The sequence below is a fragment of the Felis catus genome, chromosome B1 (genome assembly GCF_018350175.1).
Source record: "Felis catus isolate Fca126 chromosome B1, F.catus_Fca126_mat1.0, whole genome shotgun sequence".
NCBI classification, from domain to species: Eukaryota; Metazoa; Chordata; class Mammalia; order Carnivora; family Felidae; genus Felis; species Felis catus.
Genome location: NC_058371.1, coordinates 28288705 through 28315589, shown reverse-complemented (window position 1 = coordinate 28315589; position 26885 = coordinate 28288705). Strand labels below are relative to the sequence as shown.

The 26885-nt window shown below is 51.3% G+C and overlaps 1 protein-coding gene and 1 long non-coding RNA gene across 15 annotated transcripts in view; one reads left to right on the top strand and one right to left on the bottom strand.

Moving 5' to 3' along the window:
* Positions 1 to 412: 412 nt before the first annotated feature.
* The window catches only part of RBPMS (RNA binding protein, mRNA processing factor), a 177115-nt gene continuing 150642 nt past the window's right edge, over positions 413 to 26885 (bottom strand). For 2 of the 14 annotated variants that reach the window (XR_006596406.1, XR_006596403.1), the window contains 3 exons: positions 14035 to 14104; positions 6891 to 6994; positions 645 to 4214 (listed from right to left, as the gene is read on the bottom strand). Coding sequence is in view for 4 of the 14 variants with exons in the window: in XM_023252435.2 (XP_023108203.2) it covers positions 757 to 762; positions 14035 to 14104; positions 15962 to 16095 (210 nt within the window). In the remaining 10 variants the exon portion in view is untranslated. Of the gene's footprint in view, positions 4215 to 6890; positions 6995 to 14034; positions 14105 to 15961; positions 16096 to 24029; positions 24257 to 26885 lie in introns of those variants that run through there. The other 12 variants (XR_006596405.1, XR_006596404.1, XM_023252436.2 and 9 more) reach the window with 9 other exon arrangements.
* On the top strand, positions 12996 to 15119 carry LOC123384804. The gene is made up of 2 exons (XR_006596413.1): positions 12996 to 13942; positions 14702 to 15119. It is a non-coding gene; the product is annotated as an uncharacterized LOC123384804 (long non-coding RNA).

The window sequence follows — 26885 nt, the reverse complement described above, 5'->3', positions numbered from 1 at the left end:
TCCCCCATGCCCGTTGGGGGAGGCGCGCGTGCCAGTGGGGGTCACACCCGGGGGAGCAGGATCAATGTAAGGAAACAGCAGAACCCAAACCTGGGCCCCCCGTTTGCGTGGGCTCCTCTGGAGCTGCTGGGGCTGATGGCCCGCTCTGATCAGGAGTGCGGACCAAAGCCAGGCCTCTTTGTCCAGCTGTCGGCATGCCATCATGTAGAAGCTCCTGGACGCTTCTGACCGTCCTGGGGAAGGGTCCTACTACAACGGGGGAGATGCGCCTAGGGCTGCAGGATGCAGCTCTGTCCCTCACACCACGGTCCTAACGTCCCCTGGACTCGAGCCAGGCAAGCAGATGGCTATACATTCACAATACGATTCCGGAAATTTTGTAACGTTTAAAAACATGCCTCAAACATACGGCTTGGAAGAAAAAAATAGGTATTTTTAATAACAAGCATTCAAAAGTCAAGCACAAAAAACTGATCCAACCCAGTGTAAGATCACCCATCCTCTCATACTTAAAATGTTTAGTATAAAAATACTCACTCTCTTGGTTTTATTGACATCTTTTATGTTTCGTTTGAAAATATCTCCAAACTGTACAGAAAGGTCAGACCATGCGTTCACAAATAACACACTATATCTTAAAATTATACAGTGTAAAAGAGTAAAACATTTTTATTATATTTTTTTCTTCGAGAAAAACAGATGTGTGATAGAGGCTGTGGCAAAGTCTTGAAGGGATCAAAACTGGGCAAGGTTTGTTCAAGCCTGAAACAGAAAGAACACGTGTGAGGGGAGACCTCACCCTCCTCCAAGCTTGTGGGACCGCGCAGGGGAGACTACTCAGGGCGGAGACCCCCGGGACATTCATGGGGGCGTCTCTGCAGCAGCCTGTGTGCACAGAACAGATTTCCTGACCCTTCAAAGATCCCTCACGAGAGCAGCAACGTTCTCACCTTAGATACACGGGCAACGTATTTATCTCTTACCAGAAACCTTTCAAGACCTTCTTCCCCTGCACTTGCAAGGAAATGCTCACATGTGGTTTGCTTTGTGGCAAAAAAAAAAGGGGGGGGGGCGGGGAAGGGGCAGTCTTGGATCATCACTGAGACTTTGCTGAGTTCCATCACGGTCCTGTGTTTGCTTCACCTAGGTGAAGACTGCAGAACCTCTAACTCTGTCCAACTCCATTTTCTCACCATTCTACCAACACATCAGACTCCTAAATTTATGGTTGTGGAAAAGGTACGTAAAGGGGCACCTGGGTGGTTCAGTCAGTTAAGCATCCAGCTTCAGCTCAGGTCATGATCTCAGTTTGTGAGTTCGAGCCCTGTGTCAGGCTCCATGCTGACACTGAGGAGCCTGCGTGGAATTTTCTCTCAAAAATAAATAAAAAGGCACACAAAGGTCTATGCAGAAGTAGCTCTGCATACACTAGAATTTTGAACAGGGAAATGCTTCTGTGTGTGTGTGGGGGAGGAAGCTATAAAGAAAATGGCATTATTAGTAACCACCCATCTAACTATCTGAAGTTAAACTGATTTAAGAGGATGTGTATTTAGCAGTAAATCCTGAAGTGAGAAGCATTCTGTGAACAAACATCACTAACCGGACGAGCTAATACTCCTATGCAGACCAGACCCGCCCAGTGCTGGCTGCACGTGCACTGCGACCCGGCAAACCCTGGCACGGCCTGGTTCGTAGATGACGGCAGAAGCAATGGGCCGCAAGTCAGAAGATCCAGCATAGTTACCACAGACCCATGGATCACGGTAAAATCCCCCCAGAGAGAAATCGGGGTACAGCTTTCGAGGGCAGGGATCTGGACACTCGGAGCCTCAACTGTAATATGCGGGTGACACTCACCAGTCTCTCGAGCCCGCTGCCACTATTCAGTTGGTGCCAGTACATCAGTTAACTGTGCTTTTCACAGGCCCAGCCAGACAGCCCTGGGGTTGGAGATGCTCCCAGGTCAAGCTCTGCAAGGCTTGACCTCCATGACCCTCCACCCTTGCCTCATCTTCTCAGCAGAGCTCTCTGAAATGGCAGGAGCGCAGGAGATAGACTCCTTCTGGAAATCTCACTTTGACCGCTCTGCCTCCCCTGGGGGCCCAGCACAGGCGGGGGGATCACCGGTCACTTGGCAGATGGTTGGTGACGGAGAAAGCAGAGTGGGCCGGGACTATGCACACCCCATCTTAGGTACACGTCACAAGACCTGTGACACTTAGCAGGGGCCGCTCTTGAGAGCTACATCCCATTGCCGCACCCTGACTTGAACCTGCCTGGGGCACCAGGGTCCCACACTCCAGGCGTGTGTGGCACGGAGCAGCCCCGGGCTGGTGGCAGGGGCCATGGCGCCAAGCATGATCTCTGGGGCTGGAGCAGCTGACCTTCCCAATGACCCCGTGACCTCACAGTCCCTCAAATGCCTGACCTGCTGCCCTTGAACTACACTGAAGGAGCCTCCCCACCAGACTGGGAGGAGGCAGTGCCCCCTTGCATCCCCGGGTCTGGGCGGCCACAGAAACGGAAACCTGCTTCGAGGAAGTGGACACGAGATGCTCTCTCCCCTGCCCTCCTGCGGCTTGTCAGGTCTGGAATGACAAGTTCCACGTCATCCCAAACTTGATCATGGGCCAGCAGTCAGAGCTGTGTGTTGATTCCAGGAAGCCGTTTCTTAGGAACAGCAGTCACCCTATGGCTGTTCCTACTTTGGAACAATTCACAGGGGACGGTGCTCGGCAGCCCCTGGATGCTGGGAACCTGCGGGGCCTGCATGTGGGGCTCGCACAGCGCTATCCTGGGAAGGCAGCCCAGACCCCACGCAGGGACGTGGCAAAAAAAAAAGGAGGGGGGGCAGTCTTGAATCATTACTGAGACTTTGCTGAAACCCAAGCTGCCACACTGCCTTCAGGGACAGAGAGGAAGGACTGAACGGACAGGCGGAGGAGCACAGGCCATGTTCCATGTGTGTGCACACCTGCCCGTGGGCTTAGGCTGGATCAGGTGCCCACGGTGTCCTCCAGCCCTGGGCAGGGGCCCAGCGGGTCTGCCTTCTCTGCTCAACAACCATCCTTGGGTAAGTGCACGTTGCTACTGCTGGCCTTTCTGGTTCCACAGCCAGTTCCCAGTTGTCCCCATCGCTGTCAGCTGTGCCCTGGACATTGCTGCCGTGACCTCAAAGGCACCACCTCTGAACCCAGACTCACCGCCTCACCATAACACGGCTCCAGCTCCCGCCCCCGCCACTTGTGTCACTGTCCCTCCACCCGGCCCCTGGTGACACGGACGACTGCTAATTCCCGACACCACCATCACCGTCTTGGGTTTGCCTCTCCCGGTATGTCTAACTTGATTCTTCATTTTGCTGCGGGCAAGGTGACAAAGCTTCTGAAAACCCCTCGCCTGCCTCCCCAAGACCCGAATCCCTACCACTTCCCTCGAGGCCCTCAAAGCTTGGTCAGAACCCACTTTTGACAAGAACCTGTGGGGCATATGCTTACATCCCCCTTCTTCTGTCCTCACAAACTCCTCTCAGAACTCGGAGGGAGTGCCACCTCTCTGGCCTTCCCTGGGCACTTCAGCCTGCAGGCCTTTCTCCTCGGCGTCCTCACAAGGAGTCCTCCCTGTCCAGGCCATTGGTTTGGCCTCCTGAAGGATAATTTTCCTCCCTAAGACTATGTCCTCGTTTCTCCACCCCAGACATCGTTACCTGCGTGTAGCAAAACTTCCGACACTTGCACTCTGGGGCAGCAAAGGAGACAAGAACGATGGGTAATAAATGGCATGTGACCCTAAGACTTGATCACACCCCCCTCTGAGAAGCACCCTCAGCACCTGCATGGGGCCGCTCTGGCCCTGACGGGGGGCTGCCCCAGGAAGCAGTTTGGGGGGCGGAGGGGGTGGGAGGGTGCTTTTGGCTTCCCCGGACAATAAGCAGCCCACCCTGACCTCCCATCACTCTGTCCCCTTCCTCCTTGCACAGGAAGCAAGGTGTGTGGGGCTGGGTAATTTTGGCTGATTAGGAAGGCTTTGAGGTGAAAACCCATGGAAGGGAGGAGGGAAGAGAGAAGAGAGGGGAGGAGAGCTGATAGTTTCCCGAGCTTTTCCATAACTGTGCCGTGTAGATGTAATTCTCACATGGGAAAAGAATGCGTCCACATTGCCATAGATGTTCCCAGACTGAACAGAAGGTCAGAATGTGGCTATTTCAGTCCCTGTAAACAAGGAAGGGGTTTAGCTAAGAACGGAGTTCAAACCTTGGAATGTATTAACAAGGACATTTTAAACAGAACACAGAGACATCCGGGAACACAGCGCACCACGGAGGGGTGGGGGCTGGGTGGGGGGGGTGGGGTCAGGCTCCGTTTGCAGGGCGGCCTCTCCCCACAGAGCCTTTCCTGAAGGGGTGGGGGCTGAACCACACCGTGCACGTGACAGGACACACAGGGAGGAAAATGCACGTAGACAATCTAGTCTGGGGTCAAGCACAACAGTCCATTGAAGAGCACGGAGAATGCTGCTCTCTGAAAGAATATTCTACAATTCGGAAACCTTTCGTGTCAGTTGTCCTCAAAAAGGTCGGCCTGTGGCCCTCGGTGCAGGGGTTGCTGCTGGGTTTGGGGCCAAGGCACTTGCCGGTAGCTCAGGAGCGACGCCAGCCCTGGCCGTGGCTGCTTCTCCCGGACTCAACTGGAGCTCTTTCTCCCGACAATGAGACTGTTTCCCCCATCCTTCTACATGCACTTGACCTATTTACTGGTGATTCTTCCCCAAGAGTCTCTCCAACATGTATTCATTTCTCCCCAAAGTCAGGTAAGGAATATCCCCCCCAACCCAACTCCCAATGAACATGGGACACAGTTTTCATTTTATACCTGTTGGCCTAAAAAAATCAAATACCAGTATTAATTTGTAATAAAAAGCCTAGCTACTAACATTTAAAAACGCTCATAGTCTCGAGTCTCCAGAACAGTCTTCTGGAGTTGGAAACTCCTCCCCCACATTCTACACACACACACCCCCGGCCACCTCTCCCCATGTGCGCCTGTCAGCCCCAGAAACCAGCACAAAGCATGGGCCAGTAAGCTGCTTCCCCGTGTGGGTTCCAGCTCCACACTTGGCCAGAGAAGGCTCAGCCTCCTCACGGTCCAGGCCCTCCGAGGGCTCATGAGGGCAGGCCAGAAGCAGTGCTAATGTCAGGCCTCCTCCAAACTCGATCTTCCACGGACGGCCCCAGAACTGGCAAGCCCCAAGGTGAACATGGCTAGTGCTGACGACACCTTGCACCCTGTCTAGCCCATGCTGGCCAGCGGCCCACAACCCAACTCCGCTCCTCCCCGAGTCCCGGATCCACCCCCACCTCTTGTCTGCTCTGGGTCACCAGGCCCTTCCGCTGTCTAAATGAAGTCACCCTGTGCTCCAGCTGCCGCTTCCTGACGGGGCTGATCCGCATTTGCCCTGAATTGCTGATGTTTGGGTCAATTTATTGCATTAAAAAAAAAAAACCATTCTAACTTGCTTCCAAAAAATTGTATGGGTCCTTAAAGTTTGCCAGAGCAGAGGGAGAAAAGAGCCCAACAAAACTTGACTTTTAAGAAAGTTTTACCAGGTGATATCGGTAAGAAGAGCATGGGCATTGCTACTAAAAGAACCATGGCAAAAGGAGAATCGGATGTGTTAGAAAGCTCTGGAATTAGTGGGATAAATATTAGCCACCCTCCATGATGTGGAAAACGTTTACCTGTTGTAAGTTTGGTCAGTGGGAGAAACCCATCAGTGGGGGAAAAAGACCCCAAGTGCAGGTTGCTGGGTTCCTGTCCAGGCAGGAGGAGGTAGGATCCGAAACCTGGCACCCGAGGTGTGTCTGCCAATGGACGGGCGCTATTCTGAGCAAGAAATTACCTAAGTCCCAAAAATGTGCTAACGACCTCCTTGGCTAGATCTGCTTGGTTCTCTGTCCTTAGCAGGAATCTTGCCCTCTTTCTGACTCATCTTTTCTTGACAGGCCCCTTTTAGGGATGAAATTTGCTGCCTTATTTGGGCCGAGACATACCGCCGTTGGCCTGCCCTTGGCATGGCTGTTGTTCAAGGCCAAGTTTTCCAGAGAGGCTAGAAGCCCCTCGTGTCGCACCCGGCAGGCCGGTCACCTCTGGGAACGCTACGTTATTGTTTTAAGACAACACATGCTGCTAGAAGCTGATGAATTAAGGAGGAACAGCTGATATCAACTGAAGAGATGAACAGATCACCAAAATCACCCTCATCACCCAGAAGGAAAGTCCAGAGTCGGAGGAATTCAGTAAGAATCCTACCTCAGTTGTGCCCAAGGGCAACCACTTCTTCCCAAAGAGGGTCACAAGAATGTCTGAGTCATCAGGAAAGGGTTGCACTATGTTCAGTATAATTGGATTCATAAGTCAGAAGGAATATATACATACTACATCTAAAAAAGAGTCTCACCAAAATGGTTAATTTCCAAAAACGGTCTAAGGGCTCGAAGGGCAAAGTGTCGTTGATCTGTAAACCCCCTCAGGTGGAACAGCTCCTTCCACAGGCTGTGGGCCAAGGCGGTGTGGACAGCCTTGCCAGGCATCGGCCCCACCAGGGAAGGGTGAGGTGCTGCGAGAGCCTGCTCTCCCAGGGTGCCCTTCCCTACGCAGGCTGGGGCTGGAGGAGCTAATGGAGAGCAAAGCCCTGACCCCAGCGTTCCCCACAGCATGTCTCCGCCCAGAGCACCCATCAGAACCATCTGGGGGTGGGAACACCCAGACTGCTGGGCCCCGTCACCCAGGGCCTGGGACTACCTCCCACCCTGGGCTGACACCACCGTGCCCTGCCCGGGACATGCCACTTCCCCGAGGGCCTGCTCGGCCTCTGACCGTGGAACTCACCGGCACGCTCCAGTTTCGTGGAACAGCTCGAGTACGGTCGCCACCGCCAAAGATGGCATTAACACCCACAAGACAGATCGCAGCCACCATCACACACCTGGAACCTGCGATGGGGGAAGAGATCAGCCATTCACAGGGTGCAGTGACCTCCAACCCGGGGCCGGCCCACTCTTCGGGTTCCCTGAGGCCTGACGGCCAGCCTGTTCTGTAGGGCAAAGAGCAGAGAGCCAATGCCAAAGGGACCAAAGGCCTCCGATGCGGAGCTGGGGGACAGGTACCACGTGAGAACGGCCTTACGCCAGTGGCACGGAAGCTCTCAGCTCGAAGTCTCAGGACGTGGTCAGAGGGGAAGGACTCTGGCAGTTGAGTGTGGCGCCCAGGGGGAAGGGCACCTGGAGAGAAGCGTGCCATGGGAGACGCGGTCTTCACACGCTCACTCAGGGGCACGAGCGTATCCACCATGTGGCGGGGCAGAGCAAAGCTGCACACACAGTCCCGAGACCCGGGTCCCCGGGACCGCTCAGAAGCCCCATCGGGGAGAGGGCTCAGGACCTGAAGGCCCTCCCCCAGCCCCCAAAGAAAGGAAGCGCCCCAAACCCAAACAACTCCAGGAGCTGCCTCAGACCACAACTTTGATCAGCTCAAGGCCATAAAAGCAATTCTCCAGGAGGATCCTGTGCGGTCACATGCACCAATGAGCTCGATTTTGCTCTAAGCACCTTCTGGAAAACAAAAACTAAAACGAAACATTTGTGACTATATCCCATTCCCTAGGGTTTGAGAATTTTGAAATATGAAGGTGCTGAGATCCAGCAAATCATAAATTCTTAATATTCTTCTGCAGGCATGACTGCCTCTGAGCCAGCTGGTTTTCACAAGAATTCCAGGGCCGATGCAGGAAGCTGACTCCCAGCACGAGGACGCCAGAGGCCGTGTTCCCCGTAACAGGCCTGAATGTCCGGCCCCGGGCGATGCTACTCTCCTTCCTGCACAGGGGCCGATTCAGACACGCAGTGCTTCGTGAACGGGGGCGCACAGGGTGCTGCTGCAAACCTCAGCTTCCCCTTACGGTCTCACTGGTTTGCCGGCACGGGATGCAGCTCCCCCACACCCCACCGGGGTTCGGATGGAGACTGGACCGGGGCTGAACTGTCCCCTGGGATCACAAGTGAGGCTGACGGAAAGCCTGCCTTCCCAGGACAGCTCTCTTCACAGAACTAAGGAAAAAAGAAAATTTTCCCCAGAATTTCACTTTAAAAATATTAGAAGTAGATGAAATTCCAGTTTCCTAGGAAAGGTTGGGTCACTTGAGGACAGGAAAATAAATACGCGTCTTTGCAAACAAAACCCATCAGCGCCCCGCACATCCTCCATCTGATCCGCACGTGCCAAGAACTTTCGAGGGAGGGCGCCTCGGGTGCCTCCCAGGAAGGCCAGACCAACACTGCACTTTCAGGACATCCCACCTCCAGCCACATCCCCCCAGGGTCTGGCAGCACAGGGCAGCACCACAGCAGCACCTGTTGGCGCGCCAGCTCCCCCATCCGCCATGGGCAGGGACGGTGCACGCGCCTGTCTGTTCTACAGGGACCCCGTGAGAGGGAGCCCCAAAGCATAAAACACCAGAGGCAAGTCCAAATTGTATTCGTTTTCAACTTTACAGTGAACACGCAGGCCTTCTGAACTTCCCCTTCCAGCCGAGAAGGAGGGAAGGTTGGGTGGGGGGTGGGACAAGGCCCTCGTAGGTGGCCCTGACCTTTTCTGTGAAGGCACCGGGACCCTATATCCTGGTCATCAGACGCAGCTGCCCTCTTTTGACTTCTCCCAGGGACCGTCAGGCAATTCTCCCGAAGCACGTGCTCAGGGGTGTTGAAGCTCTCCCCGCCAAACTCACAGAAAACAGGTAACAGGCAAAAGCAGGGAGATCACAGCTTTGGCCACACTTCCTGACAGTGGTGGTTCGTAGATGAGCTCAGTGGGTGCTTCTGTGGCTAGCAGATGTCTGTGGTGCCGTAGCTTAGGGCACTTGCGAATGCATGGCAGTGGCTGGAAGGAGTGCCCCGCACACAGTCCCGGCCCTGCCTTTACAACTCACCAGGAACCTACCAGACCCCGGGCTCAGGGAGTCAGAACCAGGGCACGTGGCTCCTCACTGGGAAAACGGAGACCCCGCTCAGAGAAAGCAAATCGGCACCCAGGGCTAAACTGCAAGCTGCCTGGGCACATTCTCTGCTCCAGCGTAAGCCCGCTGCAGCACAGGCCTGGGTGGCTTGGCAAAGGGGAAGGCAACAAGACTGGAGAAGTTAAATTCTTCTCTAAACTTGAGTTAAGTGAGTCTGTTCTGAAAAGGGCACCCACATAGCTCTGGGGAAGCTCTGGGTCTCCGCTTAAATGCTAAGTGCCAGGCTGACCCTGGCCCCTCTGCTCTCCTGTGACATACGGCGCCTGCCGGCCCAGAACATTTACCTTCCTCCCTCGCTTGGCTTGTTTTCCCCTTAGCACTTCTTACCGCCTGACTACTTATGTTTAATTGTAGTGTATCAGCCATCTTGGCCCTGTTACAGAAAGCGAGCTCCACGCAGGCAAGGATTTTGTCTGCTTTCGTTGCTCCTGTAACCTCAGCAGCCAGAATACTACCTTGCTTGCTGCAGATGTTCACTGGATAAGTTACTGCATTAATGAATTTAAGTGAGACAGGAGACGCAGTTAACAGGAGGATGGGAGAGGCAACTCAGGCACAAGCACCGCCCTGGTTCCTGGGCACGTGTGCTGCGGCAGAAAGCATGGCGCCTGGGACTCTTCTAAGGAGAAGGCAGGGGTCCCTGCAGGAGCCACAGTGCTGAGTTCCAAGCTCTGTCGTGACCTCCAGTGCCTGGGGCTCCCTGGACAATGGCAGCATCCCCAAGACCCTTGTGCTCATGGCCAGAGACAAACTAGCCCGTTCCTCCCAAAACAAAACATAAGGAATACATACACACAGCTTTACATTCCAGTCTTATCTCTTGCCATGTCCTTCGCTCCTTTGTTGGTGCTGTAACTACATGTGCTTATAATTTCTGTGCTATGGTCTTGGTCCATGGCCAGGGAAATTATAGGAGTTCTTAAAGAACACCCTCCCATATCCACCCCAGCTCCTAATTTATTATTATTATTATTAAACTATATTTGGATACCCAACAGGAAAAGCTGTGTAATTTGCATTCTCTGTAAAAAGTTACTAAAAACTGCTCATGCTGGGGGTGCCTGGCTGACTCAGTCAGAAGAGCATGCGACTCTTGATCTCAGGGTTGTGAGCTCGAGCCCCAAGTTTTGTGTAGAGATTACTAAAAAAAAAAAAAACAAACAAAAACAAAAACAAAAAAACAAAAAAAAACAACCCAAATTTTAAAATAAACAGGGGCGCCTGGGTGGCTCAGTTGGTTGGGCGTCCGACTTCAGCTCAGGTCATGATCTCACTGTTCGTGGGTTCAAGCCCTGCATCAGGCTCTGTGCCCACAGCTCAGAGCCTAGAGCCTGCTTCGGATTCTGTCTCCCTTTCTCTCTGTCCCTCCCCCACTCTTTCTCTCTCAAAAATAAAAAAAATTTGCTCATGCTTTCCTGTTCTCAACATATCTGGAAAATGGATCATTTTCAATGATTAGCACATAATCTGGGGTTGTCCACCTCATGGCTGGACCATTAGCAGAACTCTAGTGCTGTGCAGACATAGCTCATAGCCAGACTAAACACCATCAAGCAAGATGATGAACAAACCAAAACACCAATTACACTTACACCTCTGATGGCCTTATTTATGCCACCAATGACAGTAAACACACGCACACCCACACGTGCCTCTGGGACCTTCCTAACAGGTTCATCCTGGAGCAGCCTGAGTGCTAACTCTCTTTAAAACGTGTATCCATGACGCCCAGCCGTTAGAACTGGAGTTCCTTAGGGGCACAGGCCTTGTTTACGTTCTTATATTTAGTACGTAGCAGACACATAATATATGTTTATTTACAGAATAAAGAGCTTGCTTACTTTTCTCGTCTAGTCACTGATTTCCCTTTAGAAATAGGTCAAAGTGAGTAAATGAAAACTCCCTGGGGGGCCCCTACGAAACAGGCCCTGACTGTTGGGGATCTGGAAGTGCGGCATCCCAGTGCTCCACACATTGGACGTGACGGCCATCTGAGTCTGCTTACTGGTCGTCCTATCTGACACCAGACGTCACTCCTGCTCTAGTTTTCTATTCGGGTGCCATCTCTCCACAGAGGAAGGAAGTCTCCTCTGATTAACAGAGGAAGGCCACGTGGCCTAGTGGTGCCTCTGGTGGCACCTATCCCACATTTGGCCTTTTTGAAAGATTCATTTTATACTAAAACGTTTATTATTTCATCAGAACCATGGTTTTCAATTCTAATTTACATTTCCCTAAAATTACATGGCCTGGATTATTAGCTGTCTTGGAAAGGACTTGATCCAAGAGACTAGAAGGAACCTGAGTGATGGATCCACCCTGAACCGGTCTAACTTCAGGCAGGATGGGAGATTGGAGTCCTGACCCCCAAGCGTGGTGGTAATGAGTACAATCATCCATCCTCTTCGCTAATACCTCTCCTCTGCTCCCTCTAGACCCCGAGGAAGGAGTCAGGCCTGTGGCCCAAGTTTAGCTCAGAACAAACGATGCATCCACAGGAGACGTCCCATCTGCACACAGACCCGACAGTTTCACCGGCCACACATCTGAAGGGGGAAACTGCTAGCTCGCCCTTCTTCAGCAGCCACTGCTGCCTCTAGATCTCTGGTAAGATAGGTCCGTGGGGAAGGGGGTATAAACAAAGTGCAGATCTTATTGGCTGGAACCATGCAACTGCTTAATGATCGTTTTTCCCTTGGCCTATATAAATGCTTAAAAAAATCCTTCCTCAGGCCAAATGCCACCACTATACTTTGCCAACTGAAACCGCCAAATTCAAGTGTATTCTCTCTTCCTCAACTTTCCTACACCATTCGATACTGCTCACCGAGCAGCTCCCCGCTGCCAAACTTCCGGGCTCCAGCCCTCCTCTGCAACTCTGGTCACTTCATTCTCGATGAGCTGCTCATCCTCTGCTGACCTTCTACATCTTGGTGAGCCTCGAGGTTCCTTCCTGTCCACCTCTCTTCCAGTTTCCACAACTTCTTCAACCAGCCACTTACACTGAATGCCAGACCTATTTCAACCCATCAACTCTTTTGGGAGCTTCAGAATCTCCAGTTACCTAACCCACGCCGCCTCCAGGTGGACACCTACCAGCCTCTGAAAGCTGAGAGAGGAGCACAGTCGTGGGACACAGAGGTGCACACAAGCAGTGCCTTCTGGAGCCACATGACAGCGCTGTACCAGCATCATCCTGGGAATGGAGGGAAGGTCCCTCATGATGAAATGACTGAGGCTTTTCTAAGTGAAGAAGCAAGTGCTGGGGACACGCCATTTAAAAAATTAATCATGGGTATACGGATGTGGAACATGGACTCGGGAAGTCCTAGATGTAATGGACCCACCCTAGAATACGCCTCAAAGCTTAAAAATGTTTTTTTCAGGAAGAAAAAGTCTTCCCTAAACACTAAGTTTTTAGATTTCAAAAAACAGTAACACTTTTAAATTCTTTTTTAAATTTTTAAATGGACTGCTGACTTTTTTCTAAGAAATACATTTAAAATAGAATTGCCATTCACTAACATTACCATTTCATATAAAACAGATAACGGACCATAATTTCAGAATAAGGGACAAATACAAGTAGTTTTAGAAAAGGAATCTAGGGGTGGCTGGGTGGCTCAGTTGGTTAAGCATCTGACTCTTGATTTTGGCTCAGGTCATAATCTGACATTTTTTTTTTTTTTTAAGTTTATTTTGAGACACAGAATGTGAGTGGGGGAGGGGCAAAGAGAGAGGAAGACAGAATCCCAAGCAGGCTCCATACTGTCAGAGCAGAGCCCGATGCAGGGCTCAAACCCATAAAACTGTGAGATCATGACCTGAGCTGAAACCAAGAGTTGGATACTTAATCGACTGAGGCAGCCAGGCACCCTTCGTCATCTATTTCTTAGAGTTCAAGCCCCAGGTCGGGCTCTGTGCTGACCCTGCATTAGGTAGAGGTATGTACATAATTTTACAAGAACTCTTAAGCATTTCTAAATGGCTGAAGGTCTAGTTCATGAAAAGTTTCATGAAAGTTTTTCTTCTGTTTTGTGAAGATATGATATAAACTAAGAGAACTGTAGACCATAGAACTGTAACATTACATAGACTTTCTTCCATTTAAGGCAGACTCCCCAAATGTACACACCATATTAGAGTTCAGAATAATGGTGCTTTGTATTTAACCAAAATTCAGTCAAGATACTGAATTAAAGAAGGCATCTGGAATTTTATACAAGTGATATGTTTACAGGAGAAGAATTTATTTGGGGGCGCCTGGCTGCCTCAGTCAGTGGAGCATGCAACTCTTGACCTAGGGAACGTACGGTTTACTTAAAAATCTTAAAAAAAAAAAAAAAAAAAAAAAAGAAACCCCTCATTTGGTGGTTCTCGGAAAAGGCCTAAAATAAAATGGCACGAAGATGCCATTTTAGCATAGTGCTTCCTTCAGGATAAGAAACTTTAAGGAAAGCCTACTGGAAAGAGCACACTGTTGGCCTTCAGTCAAAAAAGATTAGAACTTACTCAAAGTTCTACTGTGCATGCATGCAGGGAAAGGTAATTCTGATAAATCGCTAAGACTCCCACGACACAGTACTACGTGCTCGGGGGGATGAGGCGCGCCTGTAACCGGACGAAGATGGCTGTTCAACGCCAGCAGCAGGTGAACCGCTGTTTCCTAGCCAGACGTGCGGACACCTGACGGGAACACTAGCACTGGCTGCTGATTTATGAAGTGGAAGGCCAGGACTCGGTGTCTTAAGCTAGAGTACCATCTGTCCCTCTCCCTCGATCCCAGGAGAAATCTCCCAGAGAGACGCGGCACCACAGAGGAGCTCCGCCGCGAGTTTTCGGATGGCGGGCGGACGGCGGGCGAGCGCAGGTAGCGAGGCGGCTGTGGGCGCAGGGCAGCATCTGCTTTGGACGGGGTGCATTTAGGCGCCTGACGGGCCGTTACTCAAGCCAAGTACTTACATAGTATTCAGCAGAACTGACGGGACTTCCAGCCCTGAGAAGTAGCCTCGGAGGGAGGGAGCCAGCGCATCTGGAAAGACATGTGGGGAGAAGGCAGTGAACCGGGGCTCCCAGTGGACATTCTCGTTCCTCACAGGGCATCCTGTCGGACGGCCACCCCTTCACTGTTCAAAGATGGTGCCCTTTTACATTTACCAGTGGGCAGGACCCCCCCCCCCCCCCGCTCCCCACCCCCCCCGCCGGGGCTGAAAAGTATCAGAACAGGGCCCTGAGAAACCTTCCACATCCCCTGATGAACACAGGGGCCGAGCTCTCAGCGAGGATCCAGCTCTGGAGCACGCCGGGTCCAGCAGCTCCCATGCTCCCACTGCTGGGCTAAAGTCTGGCCAGTGAGTCTGTTTCTGCACTCACTCAGCAAGGCCTGGGCTAGGAGGCAGGCTGCCTAATGGTTTTCTAGGCAGGGTGTGGAAACGTCTACCTGCTTTGACAAGGAAGGGGTGGTTCACGACCCATCCATACCAGTTGTCTGGCCAAGACATTTTTGAGATTCTGCTCCTGGTTCTTTTAGAAAAGGGGTTCTGGCCTCTCGGTACTGTGGGGTGCCTGGTACCCCACGCCCTCTGCTCACTCTGCTGAGAAGGACCTGTAGCCCTTTCTCTTCCATTAGGTTTCTAAAATGGAAGGCCAGCAACAAAACAAATGGATCAAGTGATGCTCTGTCCACTTAGCAGAATGTTCCCGGTCTTATGCTGAGGAAAACGTGAAGAAACGAACAGAAGGGCAAGTGCACTTTGGCTTTAACAGATATCCATCTGTTGGCAACGTCCGTTTTGCACCTGAGCCTTTGGACAGAGGCAAAAAAAGCCCATTCACCACGGCTCCTCTGTCCTGGAGGAGAGAGAACAAATCACACCAAAGAGATACTCAGGAGGGCTGGGTGGCTCCCTCCCAGGGTGACAGGAGGCGAAAGATGGATCTATGACCTGGGTCTGGCCCATGTTTCTAGAGTAGAATGCAATGCTGGAAGGAACTTCGCCCTGACAAACCTACTTCAATGGTTTAATAAAACGGACTTTGCTGGAGAACCCTCTTTTCACATGGCATCTTACATCTCCAAAGCATAAACAATAAAGCAGCATTCTGGGGGAGGTGGAGAAATCAACTGATATCTGGGTATTCTGAAGGACATCCCCATGTGCACAGAACCCAGTGGGGTCAGGCTCCGGGCTCAGGCTCCACTAGCTCTCATAACTTGATTCTAAAGGCTGGGCTGTGCAGGAGTGGGCCCCAGACAAAGCTGACACAGGATCCCTGGCCTTCTGTCCTGGCACACATGCGCAAGTCCTTAGCGTTTCCTTCTACCCCAGGACCTCTTCACAGGGTGGCTCTCTCCTGTCTGGTTCCGAGTCAGGGCGAGGGGCCATACCGGGAGACTCCATCCCAACCTGGGGCAGCAGCATCTGGCCTCACTTATTCAGGAAATGGGAACCTAAAAGGTCCACAGATGCATTTTGAGCTTCTGCCCATACCAGGAATCATTCTGGGGATCTCCTGAGGGACTGTATCAGACATTCCCAGAAATCAGGTTACCAGCTCCAGAGGGCCGCCCCCGCCCTCACTGTGAGGGGGCAAAGCTGTGTTCCTTGGGAGGCACCAGCAGGCGCTAACGCTCATTAAGGCAGGGCCAGGGTCGTCCAACACTCAGTAACAATTAAGAGAAGGGACCAAAAACTCTTTGCATGCAGGTACGCTAAAAAAGAGGTCACTTTAGGAATTTAGGAGCACATGGAGGATAAAGGAGAGAGAAATAAAGGAGGGAAGTGCGGAAGGACAGGAAGGAAGGGGGAGGGAAGAGTATAGGGGTGCAGGGGAAAAGGCAGAAGGGAGGAAAGGAAGACAGAAAGATGAAGACAAATTTCATACCTACCCATGGCTTATGGCTTTGTGCATCTGAATCCACTTGCTCACTAAGCAAAGGGCAGAGTTGGAGCTGCCTTCCTGAGACAGGTGGTAAAGGACAGGACTGGGACACAGCCCGGGGGCAGGTGGGGGGCTGAGAACCTAAACACACAGCGGGAGGGGATGGGTCTGTGCACGCTGGAGCCGGAGGGAGCACAGTGGTGGCGACTGGTGCTGCCTGGGTGTGGGGCTGGGGCGCTGAGCCCCATGAGGCCAAGACATGTTGGTGTTTCAGAGACACAGGAAGAGGGAGGTCTGACCAGGGGGTGGGGGCGCAGTGGATGGCATGACTGTTGGTGACAGCGACTGCAAGGAGGCGGCCCTTCATCTCCCACACACCCACCCAGCTTCAGCTAACCTGTCACGCATGCTGGGCCTTCGCCACCCACACAAGCCTCGCACGTGAGCACCGTAGTCAGCCTGGCCTAGAACCCCCAAGTACTCCAGGGTGATAAGCAGGCGGACTCTGGGCTGTGGGGTCCAGGATAGACGGTACTCAGCTCAGCCCATTGGCTGATTCTCAGGGAGGATGTGGTGGTGATGGAGTCAACAGAGGCCCTGAAATTCATGACTCTCGTGCACCATGGCTTGGACACCACTGCCCTTGCCAACAAGGTGGGCCCTTCTCACTGCACTACTTACTCCACAGACATCCAAGCCTGCCCCTCTTTCAGGTCTGAGGTGCAGTGGCACCCATTTGCCCGCAGAGGGCAGTGTCCGTCCCCCCCCCCCCCCCCCCCCCAAGGCAAGGATGAGTTTCTCCCCAACATTCCTGGGCAGCAGGGCAGGTAGGGAAGTTCAGGAGCAAACTGAGCAAACGGAGTTCCCAGCAGGCAGCTGGTCCAGGTGAATAAGGTGTTTTGTGCTAACCACTGCTGTCCTCCAGGGGGTGGGGAGGACACCCGCTCGAGCTCCTTGTTCTGCTGTGGCTTTTGGCCCCAGATCACTAGTAGCCACTCCTGCCCATCGCCTAGCGGCTGCTTTCGTACATCATAAACGCTGGGGAAACTCGTGGTTCCCTGGACTCCCTCTCCATGGGCAATTCAGCAGGAATGAGTCTATGCAGTTGACCTTCCACGTAAGACAATGATCCTGTCGTGTGCGCACATGCGCGTGCACACACGCGCACACACAGCCCACTCGCAATCCTGCCTACAATCCCAGCAGCTTCTCAAGTCCCTGTAAGAACCTTTAATGATATATATGATCCAAACTAACACTGACTCTGTGCCAGAAACTGCTAAACACGCCATCAGATTATGACCTGCAAGTCAAGAAGCAACAAGACCCTGGGACGCTTCTCCACGAGAATTTAGCGATTACCACGAGTTCATTACCCAGTAAAGTTAAGGGATTACCACTAGAATTTACTATTGGGGGGGGGGCACTGTTTGGGGTTCTACCATCACTCTTCTTTAGGCAGGCTTTTCTGAAACACGGTGCCCCCGTAGGATAACACTGAAGTCTCTGACACCTCAGCACGGCACCAGCTCCTGTGACTACTGAGAGGTTGGACAGGGGAGGAGAGCACCAGAAACAGAAATAACTCAGAGCAAAAATAAAATGGAATGCTAGAAAAAGTAGTGAGTATCCATAAAAGTAATTTCTATCCTCTTCCATTTACAGATGAGGAAACTAAGGCCCAGACAATTAAAACAGATACAGAATTCCCATTTCCAATCATGTTGCCAAGGACAGGAGGACCTGGACTGGTCTCTACAGACCAGTCCTTCTGCAGTGATTTGCAAACAGCACAGTGTAATTATTTGCACTGTACTACCTCCTTCTGGTGACTGACTGCCATCCTCACACTTGCCTTTAGAAACAGTTGTGAGCAATGCTTACCAAGGTGCCTGGCTCAATTAAGGGTAGTGACCATTAGTAAATACTCCTTGGTTTAGCTGTTTCCTTCTCCATGAAAGAAAGGGGTAAGTCTACGACCAGTGTTTCTGAGTGTGGTCCCTGGCCCACCAGCATCACTTGGGAACTTGTCAGAAATGCAGAAACCCTAGGAGAGAAACCATAGCACCTGCATTCAGGAGATGATGATGCACACACCCAAGTCGAGACTCACACTGTTCCTGAGTGAGGTTTCCAAAGTGTGGCTGGAAGCAGGCCGCCTAGAGATGCTCTGTGGTCAAGTAAGTTTGAGAGAAATGCAGTCTCTGCCCCTTCGGCAGATTCGAGATACACATTAGGCACATTACAGACTCTGAGAAGTTCCACAATGAAGAAACTTATTAAACTTGATTTAACCCTGGGTTTCCCAAATTTATCTGACCACAGAATCTTTTTATTACGTAGCACCTGCGAATGCTGAGAAGGCCCCTTCCAGTGGTGACTTTTGGTGGATCAAGGAGCTGAGGCATGCCAATATGGCATCCAAGTTTCTAGCTCTTAACACAGCTAATTACAGCGGGAAGACCACCAGCCCAGCTGGTGTTCTGGATGTCTAACCTAATCTGTAAGACACAGTGAAGACTTTCTCACCTTTCCTGACGGAGATGCTGTATGTGAATACAGGTTTCCCTAGCACCGTATATTCAGAGCCAGGCTCTCCTTCTGAAGGCACGGAAATTCACGTTTCTACACTGTCTGCAAGATGGACCCTGTCTACCCTGCTGGGGTCTTCCCCACACTGAACCAACTGCAGCCAGACACTCACACATTCTTTAGTTCTAACCAACCCTGGCCCGCTCGCTCTAGGCCTAAGGATCCACTCTGAGCAGCATCACCAAATAAAGCAGGTCAGATCCTATAGCACACTGTGCTGAAGGCTTCCAGGCTAAGGAGAGGCAGCCAAGCCAGAAGCACGTGTGGTCCAAGAAACTACAAATCCATCAAAGAGACTGGATTGATCTGCTATACAAAAAAACGATCATTTTTATGGAATTATAGGGTTCTTTAAAACTGCACTCCTGCCCCCTGCCATAAAGTGTCCACCAAAATTGGAAAAACACTTTTCAGGAATTTCTGCTTCATGAAATGAGGCCCACTGAGGATCACTCTGAAGGAACATCCTTCCCCCATTCCACCCCCCCACCCCCCCCACCCCCCCCCCCACACCAAACTGCCAGCCCATCTTCTCTCTCAGCAGACATAGGGCAAAAAACGCACTCACCATTCTTTACTACTTGTCTGGCATCTAATATTCCTTGCCTAGGGCCACTGAACAAGTTGCCATTATCTAGGCAAAATGTCAAGATCTACGGTGAATCGGTCCAGAGGTGAAGTCTGCCGTCTGACCTACCCTGACCTCCGGAAAGGAAGTGAGCAAATAAGCTCTGGCTGGAGAAGGTCACGATGCTCCAGCCCAGCCCAGAGCCCTGCAAGATCTCCCCATCTGAACTGGGGGGACATTGCTGGGGCTTGGACCCAGGCAGCGACAAGGTCTAGACCTCCTGCTAAGACCAGTCAAGGCTGGGCTTAATTAAACGTAAGGCTTCAGAGATAATTTTCCCTCCTGAGCTTTTAGACTCTTCCCCCGTCTGTCCTAAGCACAAGCCAGGTTCTTGCTTCCAAAGAGGCATGTGAAATGTGCTCAGACATCCCAGAAGTTCACTCAAGACGCCACTCGGGTCGAGGGCACCCAAGCATGTAACATCCTGTGTCAGATTAAGTCCACAGCGGCTGCTTGTCATCCATATTTAATTCTGTCAGTCTGTTAATTTTTAACTATGTTTGCTATCGAGGGCCATTAGAGGTCCCAGGAGCCGAGCCCGGTGAAGCGAGAAGTACTTCATGGCAGAGTGGATGAGGCTTGAAGTTGGGGTGTCCCACTTTCCCATCCTGTCACGGAGTTCTGGCCTTCCCCCACTGGCAGCACAAATCCTGAATAAAACATGATCCCATTTGGAGTAGATTTTCTTTTTTCCCCCCTGTCAGAACTGGTTTTCTTCAAGGAAAAGTTCACTTTCTTTTTATGAAGGCTACATTTTATATTTCCAAAGTTTCTTCGTGGCCCTGGTTTTGTTTCCAAAGCAGTTAGAATTCCCGTACTTCTGGATGGTACATGGGTGCCCGTTCCTAGGAAAGGAGGCCGAAAATCAGCGCCTGCCTCCCTCAGGGCCACGGCCACAGGCTGCCATTCTTGCTCTGGTAGCGAATAGAGCCCGGGCCCTTAGGGTTCTCTTGCTAGGGTGCTCGTCTTGAGTCCCAATATCCTCACTGCCTTTAATGCTACAAAGGGAGGGCTCAGGAGCCTCTGGGCCATGGCAGATCAAGTTCTGACAAAAAGAAGGAAATAGAAGAGCTATCTTAATAATTACAACTCCATGCCAAGCATTTTACTCTTTCCCTTAAAATGACCCCATGAAGTAGGTACTTACTCATTCTTCCCACTTAAAGATGAGGAAGCTGAGGTTCAGTGAGGTTAAAATGAGCTCCCTTAAAATCCCAAAGTTAGCAGAGTGGGTGGAAATTATCATTAAAATCAGCCTGTCTGTCGGAGCCTCTGCACCATGGTACTGCGGTCAGACCACATTATTTGTGAAGGGGCTCTCACTGCTGATGAGGTTGGGGAAGAAGACGCAGGCTCTAGAAAGCTGAGCCTTAACAAAGGACAAGATGAAACATGCGTTGTAAGAAACCCGTAAAACAGTGCACCAAATGAAGGTAACCCTGCTGCTCCCTAGCTAGACAAGAAGAGGCCCACTTTGAGCCACGCTCTCAACCATGGCCATGGTGAATTCGAGGACTCTTGTTGGGATCCGCAACCATGGCCAGGGCCATAGAGCACTAGGGGACTGATTCAGGTTTCTGAACAGCTGCTTGCAGTGTGGTGAGGTTTGGGTCTCAGTAGCAACAGCTCTGGCTAAAGGAACATCTACCCCATTAACTCTGGCGAACTGACTTTGGCCTGCTTCTGAAGACGCTGGTGAGGACAGGCCAGATGTTTATGTCTCTCACTGCCTTAGTGAGGTGAGGGCTCCCGAGTTCTCCAGATACCAGACAGCAGAGGGGATGAGATGGACAGAAAAGGTAAGGAGGGAGAGGGAACCTGCTTGGTCAGGGTGGGATCCCCTGGGGGTTCAGCAACAGGCCATGGTTCAGCCAAGGCACGAGAGGTAACTAACTCTGCCACCTGGAAATGAGGCTGGGTAGAATCCTACCGGATGGACTGTGGGAAGAATGAGCCAGAGAATCCGGGGAGGAATGGGCAGGATGACCTGTGGGTCTTTCTCTTCTCCAGTTTCTCTGATAGGAAAGCAAGATAAGACAACAGCTGGAAAGTTCAGGGACAACGGGTCTGAGTAAAGCAACATACAGGAACCATTTGGTCTCTCTGGGAGTTCAGCTGTTTCCCACTCTTGATCTATTTCCTGTCAGGGAGAGGTTTTCTCCCAGCAGGCGTGTCCGGACCCAGCTTCGGGGGGAGACTTCCTATGGGGACAAGTCCTCCCGGTGCTGACACAAGCTCCAGGACTCCACTGCTGGATGGAGGGCAGGTGTGGCCACTCTGGTGGCTGTCCCTCGAGGTCTCGTTTATTCTTTCCGACCTCTGGCCTTCCGTTTGGCTGAAGCCATGAGGACTCTGCAGCATCAAGTGTGGTCAAGACGCGCTAGATGCCCTTCGTGCTTGAATTATCACAGCTTCACGAGTAGCCAGTCCTGGGATTCATTCTCCTTGTTGAAATTCTCCTTGTTGAAATTTCCTTGAAAGACTAACCTTTATGAAGCCCTTCCCATGTGCCAGGCACTCTTGTTCTACATGAGGGATTACTAGCCCTACTTTACTGAAGCCCAGAGAGGTTAAGGAACTTGTTCAGTCAAAGTCACGCAGCTCGTAAATGGCAGAGCCAGTGTCTGACCATGAAGCTCCATAGCCTTCACTTCCAACCCTTCCAAGGCCAGGCCCAGAAACAGTCCAGAAGCAGTGCTGGCCAAAGAAAGGGGGCTCTGTGCTCCTAAGGGGGAGACGCGTTCCCGGAGCTCACAGCGGGCCAGCCTGCCTGCCCTAGCCCGGCCTCCGGGGGGAGTTAAGCCAGGTGCTCCTAGACCAGAAAGCTAACCAAATCAAGAAGCAGACAAGGCTAGCACACTCAGGAGACAGAGCACCCGGGGGCAGTTTCTCCTCACAGTGTGGCCTTCGTGGAGCTGTAGGTTGAAAGGGAAATGTCAGAGGATTAATAGTTTCATCGATGTCTACAAACAATTTAAAGCCTTGGGCTGATCAGCCCCCAAAAGCAATCTCTGCAGTCCTTCAAAGCTGTGGTCTCCCAGACACTCACAAGCCCTGGACTGCAGGGAGACAGTAGCTGTTGGAGAAAGCCAGGCCTCGAGGGACCAGGGTCTCAGGTGAGAAGTGCTGATGCCATCCGGGAGGCACAGAAGCAAACGCCCCGAATCTCCCGACTCTTCCCTTACCTTTGGGAGGTTGGCCAGCCGGGTACGGTGCTGCAGCCCCTCCCACGGGTTTTGCTCACCAGTCCCACTACAGGACCAACCACCGTTCTGGCACTGGCTACTGCCTTCTGAGCAGGAGGGCAGAGGCTGAAAAATAAAGTGCCCTTCCTGTGGGAGTCCCGCCACGTGCCTGGGCAGGGCACGCCGCCGCCATGCTCTGGGGCCGTGTGCTGACCGGAGTGCACACTCACACCTGCCCCGCTTCCTAGCTCCCTCAAGACGCTCCCTCTCTCACGGGCCACGCGTTGTAAATCATACCCCATGCCACGCCAGATGCCCTGGTGTCATCTCCACAGGGCACAGTGACAGAGGAGGTGCCTAGCAAAATTTGTCTTCATTAAAAAGTTTCAAGATTCAGTTCTCAGAAGCTGCCTGTTGCTGCGGAGTCAATGCCTGGATACGGCGGTGGGCGGGCAGCTCTGGAGTTAGTGCCCGCACACCATCCTTGGCTCCCGAATCCGCCCGTGATCTTTCTTCCGTTTGCCTGGGTCACTTTCCCACGGTCCATTTTTACACTGATTTTGGGTCTAACCTTTAAAGTATTTCCAATGTGTCACAAGGCACCTCCCTAGGGGCGTGCCTTACCCTGGGAGGTCTGTGTTGGGATGTTAAAACCTTTTGTTTACGTGCAGGTGATGGGTTCCAGTCGTAAGCCCTGTAAGATCTGCCGTTGGGGCAAATGAGGCCTCCGAAGGAGAAACAGGTAACCGGGACCTGCTCTCTCAGCCCTACTTACCTGTAGAAGTTTCTGGCCCAACAACGTGGCTCTGGTCAAGGGTAAATGGTATTGTTTCTAGAATGTAATGAGAACAGTGCACTTTGTTGGCTTCCTCTCTGCCCTGTCAGCAACAAGACCCAATGATTGGTAACAAGCAAAACCGAACCCAGACTGATAAAGCGGAGATGTGTGAGTATGATGTGACAGGAACCACTATGTTCTTGAGAATCTAACTTTCCTAAAAGCCATGGATGAAACCTCCCCTCCTGTTCACAGTGACTTACATAATATATTTAATACATTTCAAATACCAAGGACAGGGTGATCATGTCTAAAAATGTTAATGATCTTAGAAATCACTTGTTGGCCGCATCACCCCTACAACTAATAAGGCAGTACTGCAGCTTACAGTCCCATTGCCTTATGCAATAATGCTTCAAAATTGGGATTTTGCATCTTCAATTTAGACCCGGAGGCACCAGACCACAGATGAAAGCTGGAGTAGAACTAGAAGACGCAACTCGTTTTCAATGACACTTTCTGTCCCCTGGGTCCTCCTTCCTCTGGATCAGGGCGGACAGACTGGAAAGCACATCTATTTGCTTCAAACAGGCTTCCGATAGCCAACACACCATCCCCGTTGAAGCAAGATCTCCAGGTAGAGGCGACCCACAGATGCTAGAAAGAGAATCTTCCAATGCGCAGCTCTTGATGGTTCGGGAACCCAAGAAGAGACTGGCTGCGGCAGCAAGCCCTCGACTCTGGGCCAAGTCTCCCCGGGTGCTCTGAGGCCCTCTCCCACGAAGTGTGTGATCAGTGCCACGGCGGCCCAATTCTCCCACCATCTCAGAGATAACATCTTAGCTCCAAACTCGCATCATCATGAAAACAAAACGCTGCAGTCTACGTGAGATAATTTTTGCTCGGATTAAAATTTTTATTGAAATCTCTCAAATGTTACCAAGAAATAATTTTTGCAAAACGGGGAAAAGTAGCTAACAAGCAAATTCAACATGGGAGCTCCCTCTGCTGGTCTGCAGTAGGTTGGTATGTTACAAACACATTCCCAGAGACAAATCTAATTTGCTGGAGAAGTGGACAAAAGACAGGTGTGTTGGGCTTTGCCTCAGGAGAGAAACACTAGAAGAAAAAAAAAATCCAAGTCTCAAAACAGAGCACACATTGCTAAGAAAAACAAAATAATATAAAAGCTTCTCCAAAGACATACAAGTAAGATCTCCAAACAAAACCAGAATCATCCACTAAGGGCATTGCTCCATTTGGTCTTCCCCACTGCTCTACCTCCAGTTAATAAAAATTCTCTCAGACCCTTTGGGTGAAGGTTAAGTTCTGATTCCCTTGTCTTTGCCTCCAAGTCTCTTCTTACAGGCTTCTCATCTACTGAGAGAAGAAAGATCCAAGGAGTCACTGGAGTGAGGCCTTTCCAAAATTGCATCCAAGAGTTAAGCTTTTGGTGAGCCAGCACTGAGGCGTGGAAAGAGCAAGGCCTGGGAGTCAGGTGACCTGGCTCCAGTCATGGCAGAGCCATTTGCAACTCTGGAGAACTCTCTCCATCTTCTCCAGTCTGTTTCCTCAACAGTAAAAGGGGCCAGACCTGCTCATCGGTAAAGCCCCTACCAGTTCATTCCATGGTTCTCATATTGGACAAAGAAATTGAAATCACCACATCTGTTCACGAACCTTTAGGATACAGAACCCAAGCGTCACTGGGAATGACTCCAAACAAGTTGTGGGGTTGAGCGCAAGGATCTCACTGATATCAGATGAGAGTTCCACCAACTCTAGGACCGATGTGGCAGAGCCAAGTGGATTCCAGGTTGGGAAAATCTTGAGATCGAGGAAGAACTCACAGGGGAGGGTGCCACCATGGGCAACACATCCCGTTTAGTCAAATGGTCGAGTCACTGAATCTTAGCACTGTCTCTCCCTAACCTTTGTCACAACGGCATGGGCTTTCTAATCTCTTAAGACTCTTTAGTTCCTTCTCCCACAACCCCAGATATACTTTGGATTTCATCCGTTACATAAAGGGCAAGTTACCCAGATGTTAGGGCCCCAAAACTACCATTCCCAGTCCTTTCTGGCCAATGTCAATTCTTGCCTTTCCCAGATAACGGTGAAAGGCTTTGTTGCTGATTAACCAAAGCCATCAATATTCAGATGACTCCACAAACTTGGCACCATTTCATAGTATTAACATTTGCCTCAACTGTCCATCTGTATTTAAGCACTCCAGCAAGAGGAACGAAGACTTATCCATGGATGATGGGGGCGGGCCCACAAACAGAGGGGCCTCTTTGAGTTGCTCCCAGTCATCGACAAAGTTATCCCTGAGGCCACTATGAACATTTCGAGGACTCAGCAGAAGATATGTCCACTGGCTTAAGTTTTATCTGTTCTCGCTCCTCTCCTACCTGCCAGGAGACCAAGCACTGACACAGACAAAGGTGGAAGCAATGGCAGGAAGGGAAGAGAAGGGAAGGGGAAGCAGAGAGCACAGCTGATCTGGATGGAACCTGGGTCATCAGTCTTAGGACTGCTGCTACCAGAAGTGACGCTCTGTGCCCGGTGCTCTCACCACCACCCTCTACTTTTCCCTCACTACTGGTACTGCTTTCTACCTCCCCTTCCCACACCGAGGGTCACCACACCGGGTGGTGCCTGGGTCCTCTCTCCGCAGTCTGCTTGTACGGGCCTGGGCAGCTGGGTCGTCAGCATGTGCACAAAGCACTGGTAACCCTGCTGGAAGGGAATGGGAGCATAGGCAGCCACCAACACTCCTGACCCCGTGGCCTGTGAGGATGTCAGCTGGGGGACCGCCCGTGCGTGTTTTATACAACACGGTGAATTCTGTACAACATGAAAGAGCTGTAAGTCAGAAGGAAGAGTATTCTGGGAAGCTGTGTATTTCATCCAGCCTTGTAAATAAACACAAAACAGAAAAACCCCACCTGTCTGTCTAGGCCAAAGCTTTTCAGAAACCAGGCTTTCCTGCTTTTAGAAAGAGTTCCACGTGCGCTGAGACAAATGAAATCTATATTCTCTCTTGCTGTTGATCGTCACTCTGAACCCGAACGTTCATTACTATTACTTGCACTAGAAGCAAAACTAAGAGCAAGATTTTTTTTCCAGGGGAAGAGGAAGGTTGGTATGTAGATAGTAATCTTTGTGAAGAAACAAGGGAGTTTATAAAACTCAGGCTACTCTTCACTGAGAAGGAGTGGGTCAGATCAGAGACCTTTACCTTGACTTGTAATTACATTCTCAAAACTACACTGGTACCTCCTTTTATACAGGGTTTCCTAAAAGTGGAAAGAGGAACCCTTAATCTTTCCTGTAACACATGTAAGACAGCACGCGGTCTTCCTGGAAGCTCCCAACTTTCCCCTTTGGTCACTAGACCTGAGGGAACACGACAGCAGAGATCTCTCAATACACAGGTTCACACACAGACACGTAAGTCCTGCGACAAGTGGACACCTCCCTCTGCAGCCCTTCCGCACAACCAGGCACACACGACTATGGTCTGGTGACGCCCTCTAGCTGGCTGGGCCCAGTCTCTTGTGTGTGATAGGAGGGTGAGATCATTAAGGAAGAGAGAGGTGTCATTTGGGGCAAACATCAGGCAGTGGGTGATATCATTGCTGTCAGATGATCCCCAAGTCCTGGAGTGTCAGCTTGATTGAGAGGGAATCATTAATCTCCTGCAGGTGGGTCTGTTAGCTTGGATAGGTGTTAGTTGTACGGT